Source organism: Engraulis encrasicolus, chromosome 15, assembly GCF_034702125.1.
Source record: "Engraulis encrasicolus isolate BLACKSEA-1 chromosome 15, IST_EnEncr_1.0, whole genome shotgun sequence".
Classification (NCBI taxonomy): Eukaryota; Metazoa; Chordata; class Actinopteri; order Clupeiformes; family Engraulidae; genus Engraulis; species Engraulis encrasicolus.
The window spans coordinates 21,849,253-21,863,207 of record NC_085871.1 but is presented as its reverse complement, the minus strand read 5'-3'; the positions used below and the strand labels follow the sequence as shown (position 1 = coordinate 21,863,207).

The following is a 13,955-nucleotide window of genomic DNA, read 5'->3' as shown; positions in this document are numbered from 1 at the left end:
GAGTGAAAATGAATGAAAAATGCCACTCTTTGCTGCATTTTGTGTCAGAAAGGACATCAAGTCATCAGAGTACTAGACATGTCAACCAAACCAAGTCATCATGAACTTCTTCTGGACATCCCGATAAGTCTTGTGCTTGATGGAGTGTTTAGAGAATAACCTGTGTGTGTGTGTGTGTGTGTGTGTGTGTGTGTGTGTGTGTGTGTGTGTGTGTGTGTGTGTGTGTGTGTGTGTGTGTGTGTGTGTGTGTGTGTGTGTGTTTTCAATGCCCCAATCCCTCTCGCACTGTCTTTTCAAGGCTCTTGTAGACATCAGGGTCCTCTATGGTAGGTGTGATCTGCGTAGAGAAAAGACAAAAGGCATGACATTTTCACTATCCCATTTCTATTACACTCTCATTTCACTATTCCATACACGTCTAAAAAGAACAACTATTTCAACCTATAAATAATGACTCAAAGTATATAAATAAATGACCCATACATTTATAATGTTTAGGTTAAATGTATACATTACCCATACATTTATAATGCATTCATACACTATTTATTCTATGTATGTTCATTATATAAAAGTTTTAGAACCAGCATCTCATTGGTTAGTTGCAATCAAGATATGTGTATCAAACTACAATCAGGTGATTATAATATGTGTACTCCTGTCAATGATGGGTGATGCTGAGAGTGTCTTGGACAGATCTTTCACAAATAGAACCGTGTGTGTGTGCATGTATGCGTGCATATGTCACCTTATATGGTTTCCCGTTGACGAGGTTGGCAAGGGAGGAGCGTGGTATCTTCCCCGAGCGCGTCTTGGGCAGGCCTTTCACAAACAGAATCTTCCGGAAGGCGGCCACCGGCCCGATGGTCTCCCGCACCAGGCCCACGATCTCCTTAGACATCAGCTCCTGGCTCTTCTGGCAGTCTGGGTAAAGATGTGTGAGTGCGCGCGCACACACACACACGCACGCACGTGTGCAGACACACACACACGCACACACGCACACACAAACACACACACACACGCACATACGTGCACGCGCACACGCACACGCACGCACGCACACACACACACACATTTTACTTCTTGAATACTGTAGCAGTATGTCTGATGGAGCCAAGGCTTGGGAAGGGGAGGTATGAGAAAGAGAGACAGAGAGAGAGAGAGAGAGAGAGAGAGAGAGAGAGAGAGAGAGAGAGAGAGAGAGAGAGAGAGAGAGAGAGAGAGAAATGTGAAAAAGAATGCCAAGTGACAGAGTAGAAATATCTAACGCAAGGGAGGAGGGTTCATGTGTGTGTCTGTGTGTGTGTGTGTGAGTGTGTGTACGTGTGTGCCTATGGAAGCTGTCCACCACTTTGATGTGGAGCCTAAGACACCTGAGTTTGTGTGTGTGTGCGTGTGCGTGTGTGTGTGTGTGTGTGTGTGTGTGTGTGTGTGTGTGTGTGTGTGTGTTTATGAGTAGTTTTTAAGAAGGCTAGATCTGTCTCACCATTGCGCAGCACACACAGAGCCAGTGGCACGTGGCCTTTCAGTGAGTCCTCCACTCCCACCACAGCACAGTCTGCTACACCAGCATGCAACAGCACTGCCTAGGACACACACACACACACGCACTCACACACACACACACACACACACACACACACACACACACACACACACACACACAAACATAAACGCAGACACACACACAGACACACGCACAGACACACGCACACACACACACACACACACAATTCAACATTTAGCAAGGTTAAGCACACAAGATACAGACAACTGAAAACCACACTGATCTACATGACACACAAGGGTAAGCAGGGGCGTAGCAGCAAATTGTGGGCCCTATGTACAATCAGCTCCAATGGATCCCCCCCAGCCATATATTTTCATAAATCGGACTGTGTGTGGCCCCTCTATACATGGGGCCCTGGTGACTCAGTCACACTTTACCCCCCTGAACAACACCCCTGGGTGTAAGTAACAACCTGTGCCTACCTGTGCCAAAATTAATTTTGATTAAATCAATTATAACAAATTACTTTAACATCCCTCAGCCTAACGTACCAGGACCATCCACTCACCTCCTCCAGTGCCCCAGATGACAGCCTGTGCCCGGCAACGTTGATGACATCATCAGACCGCGACATGATGTACAGGAAGCCCTCCTCGTCCACAAAGCCTGCGTCCATGGTGTCATAGTAACCCTGTACAAGGCAAAGGGCCAGAACAGGAGAGCAGGAATACGGTCAATCAGACAGAAACATAAAATAGTATTTTAGACCAACTGCTGTTGTAGTGTGGCTGTTGTACCACAAGATGGCGGTCTGACACTTGAAATAGTTTACATTAAAACAGTGAAAGCCTGAAAGCCCAACTGGGAAACTCCAACTCTCATTGTCATTGTGACACAGCACTCTACAGCACACAAGTGAACACTGCACACAACGAAAACTGCATTTATGCCTCACATGTGCAAGGGAGCAGTGCAACGGGATGGTACCATGCTCAGGGTACCTCAGTCATGGAGCAGGATGGGGGAGAGCAATGGTTAATTACTCCATCAACCTGGCGGGTCGGGAGTCGAACCGGCAACCTTTGGGCTACAAGTTGGGCTGTACAAGTCTGACGCCTTAACCGCTTACCCATGACTGCCCAACCTTTCCAACCTAAATATGATGTAGATTTACAGAGAAAAACGGTGTGAGGAGTAGCGCTCACCACAGTACCTCCTGCAACGACTGACGTGGCACTATTCAGAAAGCGGTAAAATTAATCAATGTTTATATTGCATGTATACCCAAGCATAACACACGAGGCAGGCTTCATTTGCCTGCCAGTTGGCAGGGCCGACACACGTTGGTGATTTTTAATGCACTTGCCCATATAATAAAGTTTTTTTTTTTTTACCACATTAATCAACTGAAGTGCCTGGACCAAGGATCTTTTTCTTCCAGTCTTTTCTGCCCCTGAACTGACACTAAACCAGAGGCGTACCAAGAACATGTCTCCCCTGTGCTCATCATCGTTGTGTCATAGGAGGCCTCATCCAGTGACATTGCTATGAATTCTGTTTGCAGATTCTATGCCCATGCACACCGCTGTTAGCCTGATTATTATTGACTTCAAATCTCTTCGAGACTTGGTCTGACCAAGAGCATAACAATTAAGGTTTCCCAAACAGCATGGTTAACCTGCCTCCCTAGGTTTGCTACTGGTTGACTGGTGGGTGGAGTTCTCGATTTTTCAGGAGATCAGAAACAATATTTGTATTGCTCTTGGCCTGACTTTAGAAGCAACGCAGAAGGTGTTGCGTCACTAGGAGGGCATGGCATTCTCTGGTGACGGAAGAAAAAAATACTAGACGTACTGGGAACTTGGTGAAGTAGAGCTCCCTGAACAAGTCGTCATTCTGCCACAGAGACAAGGCTGCTCCTGGGGGTAGTGGAAGCCTGGAACAGAGAGGGGAGAGAGAGAGAGAGAGAGAGACAGAGACAGAGAGAGAGAGAGAGAGAGAGAGAGAGAGAGAGAGAGAGAGAGAGAGAGAGAGATTAATTACAGCACCAATACATTTGATTATTTTCAGCAGTGGCAATGTACTATCTTCAGAAGAGAGAGAGGTAAAGAGAGACTGTCACACAAAGAGAGAGAGAGAGTGATACAAAAAGAAAGATGGGGAGGTGAGAAGTGGTAATTTGTTCAGTTCTCTTCGATAAAACTGTCTGCCTGGTCCCAGTGCCTGAAGCCTCCCGATAAGTTTTGTCGGTTGCCGTTATTTAAAGAAACTGACCACAAGACGAGCCCCTGTCCCCTCTCCTCTCCTCCACAGATGAGGATGCCTGAGAGGGCCATAAAGCACAGAGTGCATTCCAATATGCGACCTCGCGTCCTCCGCTTGGGCTTGCGGCCTCACGTTTTGCTCATTCCCCGCCTCCGTGGAGAAAACAATGAAGTATCCCCGCTGTCAGTTTAGCTAAAACAATTTTTTGGGGGCTATTCTACATTTACCATCTTGTTTGAAAATGAGAAAAGGACTTTAATATTGAGCTTTTGTAAGATATTAAAATATAATGCTGTTATCAATGATGTCATCACATCACATTACTTCCTCCTGGTACGAGGTACAAGTGGAGGACGCAAGGTTGCATATTGGAACGCACCCACAGGGTCTCCCAGGGTGGACATTCATTTCAGTAGTAAAGGTTTCGGTTCATCAATGCCAGAAAACAAATCAGTGGTGCCTGCATTGATTTTACAACACCAAACTTGAATTGGTTGGCACACAGTGAGAAAACCAACTAGACCGCTAGTACAACAAGGTTACATCACCTTGAGTGTGAAAGAAAGAATGGTGATCGATGCTGGGAGACAAATCAGTAGAGTTTGTATTGTTCTTTTTAAAAAAAGATTTTTTGTTTGTCTTTTTCGGCTTTATTCGACAGGACAGTGTGAGAGGTGGACAGGAAGTGAATGGGGGAGAGACGGGTAGGGGTCAGCAAAGGACCCGGGACGGGAATCGAACCCGCGATAGCCGCATGGCAGGCGAGTGCCCTATTGGTTGGCCACGGCAAGGCCAGAGTTTGTATTGTTCTACATGTAACTTTCATTGGAATGGGTGAAGACACGGTGAGCGCAGCAACAAGTGCACTAGCTAGCAGACCTCATCGCCTGGAGTCATCGATGAATAAAACAGCATGGTAAGGAGTACACTGATGAATTAAACAACAGAAACCACAAAACAAGGCAATAGTCCCTTCAAGGCAAAGCAATGGCTGCCCACCCTTAACTTCACCTAATGAAATGTGAACGATTTGTTTCCTTGTTTTGTTTTGCACAGCTCTGGGATGGGAGTTCGAACCCCAGCAGCCCTTTCTATTAAGTGGAAAACAAAACTCTCGAAGCTTGGCCAAAACAAACCATGTGTATCATTATTTAATCATGTATGTAATCATTGCAGGCTATATATGCAGCACAGCCTCCTGAAATGACTTGTAAAGGAGGAAGGAAGAAGGATATAAGCATAAGAAAATAAAGGTCAAAAGACGGTGAAAAGAAAGGGGGATAAAGGGAAAATGAATGAAAAACATGGAAGCCCTTGAGAGGGTAAAATGAGAAGAGAAGAGAAGAGAAGAGAAGAGAAGAGAAGAGAAGAGAAGAGAAAAAAGAAAAGAAAGAGAATAGAAGAGACGAAACGAGAAGAGAAGAGAAGAGAAGAGAAGAGAAGAGACGACACAAGACATCACGAAAAAGACATGAGAAAAGATTTGGAGTTTTAGAAGAAAAGTGAGAATGAGAGGTGGAATAAAGTGAAAATAAGAAAGGTGAAAAGGAGTGGAATGAAAAGAACGAGAGTGAAAACGAAAGAATAAAGGTGTAAGGTGGAGAGATGGCAGATCTCCTGAGAGCTCAGGCCATTAGAGATCCGAGATCCATTAGCGCCTCCTCACCCCAGACGGCTGGGGCACATTGGGTGTGTGTGTGTGTGTGTGTGTGTGTGTGTGTGTGTGTGTGTGTGTGTGTGTGTGTGTGGGATGGGATGGGAAGGGGTTGAAAGAGAGAGAGAGAGAGAGAGAGAGAGAGAGAGAGAGAGAGAGATACAGATATATTATATACGGTATACTTGTGCTATATAGAGAGAGAGATAGTGATAGAGAATGTGTGTGAGAGGGGGTCAAGATCCCTGTAACCGGTCGTGATCTTCGGGGAACTCTGGCACAGGCTCTTTGTTTCCGGACAAAAGGACCTCATAGCAGTTCTAGCCCACACACACGCATGTACGCAGACACACACACGCGCACACACACACACACACACACACACGCACGCACACGCACAAGCACACACACGCACTGCTCCACTCAGCAGCCCCAGTGGATGAAGTGTCAATGCTTAGAGATAGGAAACATCGGAGGAATAAAAATCTCAAATGACAGAGTAGACATGTCTAACGCAAGGGAGGAAAAACATAAACAAAGAGAGGGTGGAGAGAGAGAGAGAGAGAGAGAGAGAGAGAGAGAGAGAGAGAGAGAGAGAGAGAGAGAGAGAGAGAGGGTGGAGAGAGAGAGGGCGAGAGAGAAAGAGCAGACAGAGTAGACATATCTAACGCAAGGGAGGAAAAACAGACAAAGAGAGGGTGGAGAGAGAGAAAGAGGGAGAGAGAGAGAGAGAGAGAGAAAGAGGGAGAGAGAGAGAGAGAGAGAATAGAAAGAGGGTGCATGACACAGAGCTGGAGAGGAGAGATAATGAGAATGCATACAAGAAAGGAAGCAAAGAAAGAGATGGAGGGAGCCAGGAGACCCCAAAAAGATATCAAAACTTAACTGGTTCAAGTGTTATCAGGTGACGGAGCTATAATGGTGTGTAAGTAGCCAGGCTGCACCCTCCTAGTGACGCGAGCCCTTCTGCGGCGTTGCTTCTAATCGAATCGCGAATGCAAGTCTATGATAATCAGGCAAGTGCGTAAGGGTCCAGCTTAAAACCCTACTTAGAAAAAAAACAGCATTAAACTCCCCCTATTAAATTGGACACACACATTGACTGATAGGGCATAATTCCTAACCAGTGTCTAACTCCATAAGGGGATATAATTACATGCAAAGACTGTCACAGTGTAACTTGCATCAAGTGTATCAAGGGGACTGGTACTCATTATGATGAATGCGATGAATAGCAAATCACTACAAAGAGGAGGTTGGAGTCGAGATGGGAGGGAAATGATCTCTGTGGACGCCAAGGCTCCATACAAAACGTTCCCTTGGTTCCCTACATACGTAGTGCAGCAAGATAGGAGACTAAACAAAGCAACTTCTTGTATCGTGTGTGTGCGTGTATGTGTGTGTGCTCATGTGTGTGCGCACGCGCGCGAGAGAGAGACTGACAGCGTGAGAGAGAGAGTACAGAGACACATGAACATGCAGGGAAGATGAAAAGACTGACAGACAGACAGGCAAGCATAGTAGATACTGTGAAAAAACAACCTGACAACCAGAAAAAAATGAACATGTTTTGAGGAGGAAACTTACTTGACGACGATATTTCCCAGGGTTCTAGGTGACACAGGCTCCATGTCATCATCAATCACAGTGACTAGAAGAGAGAACATGACAGGATGGAAGGAGGGATGGAAGGAGGGAGGGAGGGAGGGAGGGAGGGAGAGAGATAGATAGATAGATAGATAGATAGATAGATAGATAGATAGATAGATAGATAGAGAGAGAGAGAGAGAGAGAGAGAGAGAGAGAGAGAGAGAGAGAGAGAGAGAGAGAGAGAGACATTTTGAGATTTTAAAAAGTTCTTTATTTCCAATAAAGTTGTTATAAAATCACTCCATGGCGACTAGCCAGGGTCAAGCAATACATACATTAATCAACAAATGGGTTCATCTACAGGAGATGGCTGAAGTGCAGTTCATCGTATACAGAGCACAAAGCATTTTTTGTAACACCGCCTTGCTCTACTGAGCTCCAAATCATTCATAATTTCATAAAAACGAGAGAGAGAGAGAGAGAGAGAGAGAGAGAGAGAGAGAGAGAGAGAGAGGAGAGAGAGAGAGAGAGAGTGAGAGAGAGAGGAGAGAGAGAGAGAGAGAGAGAGAGAGAGAGAGAGAGAGAGAGAGAGCAAGACGCAGACAGAGAGACAGAGGCATAAATGGAGGAGGGAGAAAGAAACGGAGAAGGAGGGACATAAGGGAGTGAAAAAGGGGCAGGAGACAATGTGTCATTCATTATTCAGCTTGGAAAATATAATACCTAGGCACATATCCATCATATCAGTGACAATGACTTGATCTGACGTGTGTGTGTGTGTGTGTGTGTGTGTGTGTGTGTGTGTGTGTGTGTGTGTGTGTGTGTGTGTGTGTGTGTGTGTGTGTGTGTGTGTGTGTGTGTGTGTGTGCGTGCGTGTGCGTGTGCGTGCGCGTGCACACGTGTGCGCGTGTGAGAGAGAGAGTGTGAGAGTGAGAGAGAGAGAGAGAGTGAGAGAGAGAGACAGTGAGAGAGAGAGAGAGAGAGAGAGAACGAGAATGTGTGTGTGCGTGTGTGTTGGGTATTCACCATTGTATCCAGGCACTGACTTCCCAGCTTGACCAGCAGGAGGCGAGAGTGAGCAGTCCAGTCCAATACAGGAGGCAGTGATGGCTGATCCACTCTCTGACACACACACACACACACACACACACACACACACACACACACACACACACACACACACACACACACACACACACACACACACACACACACACACACACACACACACACAGGTTATTCTCTAGATGTCTAGAAGAAGTTCATGATGACTTGACACACACAGAGAGAGAGAGAGAGAGAGAGAGAGAGAGAGAGAGAGAGAGAGAGAGAGAGAGAACACAAGAAACATGGATAATCTCAAAAGCAGACACAAGCAAACCTATTGTACTAAACAAACACGCACACATGCATGCACACACATGCATGCACACGTATGCATGACACCCCCCCCCCCATCACATACTCAAAGCCAAACACCCCAACACAAACAAATCATTCACCTGGTACACACACACACACACGCCGCACTGAACACAGGTGATCCCAATGCGCTGAATCACACACACACACACACACACACACACACACACACACACACACACACACACACACACACACACACACACACACACACACACACACACACACACACACACACACACACACATGTGTGTGTGTGTGTGTGTGTGTGTGTTTTTTTTCAATGCCCCAATCCCTCTCGCACTGTCTTTTCAAGGCTCTTGTAGACATCAGGGTCCTCTATGGTAGGTGTGATCTGCGTAGAGAAAAGACAAAAGGCATGACATTTTCACTATCCCATTTCTATTACACTCTCATTTCACTATTCCATACATGTCTAAAAAGAACAACTATTTCAACCTATAAATAATGATTCAAAGTATATAAATAAATGACCCATACATTTATAATGTTTAGGTTAAATGTATACATTACCCATTCATTTGTAATGCATTCATACACTATTTATTCTATGTATGTTCATTATATAAAAGTTTTAGAACCAGCATCTCATTGGTTAGTTGCAATCAAGATATGTGTATCAAACTACAATCAGGTGATTATAATACGTGTACTCCTGTTAATGATGGGTGATGCTGAGAGTGTCTTGGACAGATCTTTCACAAATAGAACCGCGTGTGTGTGCATGTATGCGTGTATATGTCACCTTATATGGTTTCCCGTTGACGAGGTTGGCAAGGGAGGAGCGTGGTATCTTCCCCGAGCGCGTCTTGGGCAGGCCTTTCACAAACAGAATCTTCCGGAAGGCGGCCACCGGCCCGATGGTCTCCCGCACCAGGCCCACGATCTCCTTAGACATCAGCTCCTGGCTCTTCTGGCAGTCTGGGGAAAGATGTGTGAGTGCGCGCACACACACGCACGTGCACGCGCGCGCACACACACACACACACACACACACACACAAACACACACACACACACGCACGCACACGCACACACACACGCACACACGCACACACAAACACACATTTTATTTCTTGAATACTGTAGCAGTATGTCTGATGGAGCCACAGCTTGGGAAGGGGGGAATGAGAGAGAGAGAGAAATGTGAAAAAGAATGCCAAGTGACAGAGTAGAAATATCTAACGCAAGGGAGGAGGGTTCATGTGTGTGTGTGTGTGTGTGTGTGTGTGTGTGTGTGTGCCTATGGAAGCTGTCCACCATTTTGACGTGGGGCCTAAGACACCTGAGTGTGTGTGTGTGTGTGTGTGTGTGTGTGTGTGTGTGTGTGTGTGTGTGTGTGTGTGTGTGTGTGTGTGTGTTTATGAGTAGTTTTTAAGAAGGCTAGATCTGTCTCACCATTGCGCAGCACACACAGAGCCAGTGGCACGTGGCCTTTCAGTGAGTCCTCCACTCCCACCACAGCACAGTCTGCCACCCCTGCATGCAACAGCACTGCCTAGGAGACACACACATAAACACACACACACACACACACACGAACATAAACGCACACACACACACACACACACACACACGCACACACACACGCACAGACACACACACAGTCCACAATTCAACATTTAGCAAGGTTAAGCACACAAGATACAGACAACTGAAAACCACACTGACCTACATGACACACAAGGGTAAGCAGGGACCTAGCAGCAAATTGTGGACCCTATGTACAATCAGCTCCAATGGACCCCTGGGTGTAAGTAACAACCTGTGCCTACCAGTGCCAAAATTAATTTTGATTAAATCAATTATAACAAATTACTTTAACATCCCTCAGCCTAACGTACCAGGACTATCCACTCACCTCCTCCAGTGCCCCAGATGACAGCCTGTGCCCGGCAACGTTGATGACATCATCAGACCGCGACATGATGTAGAGGAAGCCCTCCTCGTCCACAAAGCCTGCGTCCATGGTGTCATAGTAACCCTGTACAAGGCAAAGGGCCAGAAAAAGGAGAGCAGGAATACGGTCAATCAGACAGAAACATAAAATAGTATTTTAGACCAACAGCTGTTGTAGTGTGGCTGTTGTACCACAAGATGGCGGTCTGACACTTGAAATAGTTTACATTAAAACAGTGAAAGCCTGAAAGCCCAACTGGGAAACTCAAACTCTCATTGTCATTGTGACACAGCACTCTACAGCACACAAGTGAACACTGCACACAACGAAAACTGCATTTATGCCTCACATGTGCTAGGGAGCAGTGCAACGGGATGATACCATGCTCAGGGTACCTCAGTCATGGAGCAGGATGGGGGAGAGCAATGGTTAATTACTCCCCCCATCAACCTGGCGGGTCGGGAGTCGAACCGGCAACCTTTGGGCTACAAGTCTGACGCCTTAACCGCTTACCCATGACTGCCCAACCTTTCCAACCTAAATATGATGTACATTTACAGAGAAAAACGGTGTGAGTAGCGCTCACCACAGTACCTCCTGCAACGACTGACGTGGCACTATTCAGAAAGCGGTAAAATTGATCAATGTTTATATTGCATGTATACCCAAGCATAACACACGAGGCAGGCTTCATTTGCCTGCCAGTTGGCAGGGCCGACACACGTTGGTGATTTTTAATGCATTTGCCCATATAATAAAGTTTTTTTTTTTTTACCACATTAATCAACTGAAGTGCCTGGACCAAGGATCTTTCTCTTCCAGTCCCTGAACTGACACTAAACCAGAGGCGTACCAAGAACATGTCTCCCCTGTGCTCATCATCGTTGTGTCATAGGAGGCCTCATCCAGTGACATTGCTATGAATTCTGCTTGCAGATTCTATGCCCATGCACACCGCTGTTAGCCTGATTATTATCGACTCTCAAATCTCTTCGAGACTTGGTCTGACCAAGAGCATAACAATTAAGGTTTCCCAAACAGCATGGTTAACCTGCCTCCCTAGGTTTGCTACTGGTTGACAGGTGGGTGGAGTTCTCGATTTTTCAGGAGATCAGAAACAATATTTGTATTGCTCTTGGCCTGACTTTAGAAGCAACGCAGAAGGTGTTGCGTCACTAGGAGGGCATGGCATTCTCTGGTGACGGAAGAAAAAAATACTAGACGTACTGGGAACTTGGTGAAGTAGAGCTCCCTGAACAAGTCGTCATTCTGCCACAGAGACAAGGCTGCTCCTGGGGGTAGTGGAAGCCTGGAACAGAGAGGGGAGAGAGAGAGAGAGACAGAGACAGAGAGAGAGAGAGAGAGAGAGAGAGAGAGAGAGAGAGAGAGAGAGAGAGAGAGAGAGAGAGAGAGAGAGAGAGAGATTAATTACAGCACCAATACATTGATTATTTTCAGCAGTGGCGATGTACTATCTTCAGAAGAGAGAGAGGTAAAGAGAGACTGTCACACAAAGAGAGAGAGAGAGTGATACAAAAAGAAAGATGGGGAGGTGAGAAGTGGTAATTTGTTCAGTTCTCTTCGATAAAACTGTCTGCCTGGTCCCAGTGCCTGAAGCCTCCCGATAAGTTTTGTCGGTTGCCGTTATTTAAAGAAACTGACCACAAGACGAGCCCCTGTCCCCTCTCCTCTCCTCCACAGATGAGGATGCCTGAGAGGGCCATAAAGCACAGAGTGCATTCCAATATGCGACCTCGCGTCCTCCGCTTGGGCTTGCGGCCTCACGTTTTGCTCATTCCCCGCCTCCGTGGAGAAAACAATGAAGTTTCCCTGCAATGTTTTGGGGGACTATTCTACATTTACCATCTTGTTTGAAAATGAGAATGGACTTTAATATTGAGCTTTTGTAAGATATTAAAATATAATGCTGTTATCAATGATGTCATCACATCACATTACTTCCTCCTGGTACGAGGTACAAGTGGAGGACGCAAGGTTGCATATTGGAACGCACCCACAGGGTCTCCCAGGGTGGACATTCATTTCAGTAGTAAAGGTTTCGGTTCATCAATGCCAGAAAACAAATCAGTGGTGCCTGCATTGATTTTACAACACCAAACTTGAATTGGTTGGCACACAGTGAGAAAACCAACTAGACCGCTAGTACAACAAGGTTACATCACCTTGAGTGTGAAAGAAAGAATGGTGATCGATGCTGGGAGACAAATCAGTAGAGTTTGTATTGTTCTTTTTAAAAAAAGATTTTTTGTTTGTCTTTTTCGGCTTTATTCGACAGGACAGTGTGAGAGGTGGACAGGAAGTGAATGGGGGAGAGACGGGTAGGGGTCAGCAAAGGACCCGGGACGGGAATCGAACCCGCGATACCCGCATGGCAGGCGAGTGCCCTATTGGTTGGCCACGGCAAGGCCAGAGTTTGTATTGTTCTACATGTAACTTTCATTGGAATGGGTGAAGACACGGTGAGCGCAGCAACAAGTGCACTAGCTAGCAGACCTCATCGCCTGGAGTCATCGATGAATAAAACAGCATGGTAAGGAGTACACTGATGAATTAAACAACAGAAACCACAAAACAAGGCAATAGTCCCTTCAAGGCAAAGCAATGGCTGCCCGCCCTTCACTTCACCTAATGAAATGTGAACGATTTGTTTTCTTGTTTTGTTTTGCACAGCTCTGGGATGGGAGTCCGAACCCCAGTAGCCCTTTCTATTAAGTGGAAAACAAAACTCTCGAAGCTTGGCCAAAACAAACCATGTGTATCATTATTTAATCATGTATGTAATCATTGCAGGCTATATATGCAGCACAGCCTCCTGAAATGACTTGTAAAGGAGGAAGGAAGAAGGATATAAGCATAAGAAAATAAAGGTCAAAAGACGGTGAAAAGAAAGGGGGATAAAGGGAAAATGAATGAAAAACATGGAAGCCCTTGAGAGGGTAAAATGAGAAGAGAAGAGAAGAGAAGAGAAGAGAAGAGAAGAGAAGAGAAGAGAAGAGAAGAGAAGAGAAGAGACGAGACGAGACGAGACGAGACACGTTGACACCAGACATCACGAAAAAGACATGAGAAAAGAGTTGGCGTTTTACAAGAAAAGTGAGAATGAAAGGTGGAATAAAGTGAAAATAAGAAAAGTGAAAAGGAGTGGAATGAAAAGAACGAGAGTGAAAACGAAAGAATAAAGGTGTAAGGTGGAGAGATGGCAGAGATCCTGAGAGCTCAGGCCATTAGAGATCCGAGATCCATTAGCGCCTCCTCACCTCAGACGGCTGGGGCACATTGGGTGTGTGTGTGTGTGTGTGTGTGTGTGTGTGTGTGTGTGTGTGTGTGTGTGTGTGTGTGTGGGATGGGATGGGAAGGGGTTGAAAGAGAGAGAGAGAGAGAGAGAGAGAGAGAGAGAGAGAGAGAGAGAGAGAGAGAGAGATACAGATATATTATATACGGTATACTTGTACTATATATAGAGAGAGATAGTGATAGAGAATGTGTGTGAGAGGGGGTCAAGATCCCTGTAACCGGTCGTGATCTTCGGGGAACTCTGGCACAGGCTCTTTGTTTCCGGACAAAAGGACC

At 45.9% G+C, this 13,955-nt stretch overlaps 2 protein-coding genes across 2 annotated transcripts in view; both read right to left on the bottom strand.

The window, feature by feature from the left end:
- Positions 1–250: 250 nt before the first annotated feature.
- Positions 251–8,148, bottom strand: LOC134464843 (acyl-CoA synthetase short-chain family member 3, mitochondrial-like; the record flags this gene model as incomplete). Its single annotated transcript, XM_063218177.1, has 7 exons — positions 251–337; positions 749–924; positions 1,490–1,589; positions 2,082–2,204; positions 3,368–3,449; positions 7,020–7,083; positions 8,049–8,148. Coding segments are annotated over 7 exons (720 nt in total), but the record flags the coding sequence as incomplete, so codon positions are not given.
- A 576-nt stretch (positions 8,149–8,724) lies between these two features.
- Positions 8,725–13,955, bottom strand: part of acss3 (acyl-CoA synthetase short chain family member 3) — a 73,552-nt gene continuing 68,321 nt past the window's right edge. Inside the window, exons 12-16 of the mRNA XM_063218176.1 lie at positions 11,592–11,673; positions 10,326–10,448; positions 9,863–9,962; positions 9,211–9,386; positions 8,725–8,799 (exon numbers count right to left, since the gene is read on the bottom strand). Of these exons, the coding sequence (XP_063074246.1) occupies positions 8,725–8,799; positions 9,211–9,386; positions 9,863–9,962; positions 10,326–10,448; positions 11,592–11,673 (556 nt within the window). The remainder of the gene's footprint in view (positions 8,800–9,210; positions 9,387–9,862; positions 9,963–10,325; positions 10,449–11,591; positions 11,674–13,955) is intronic.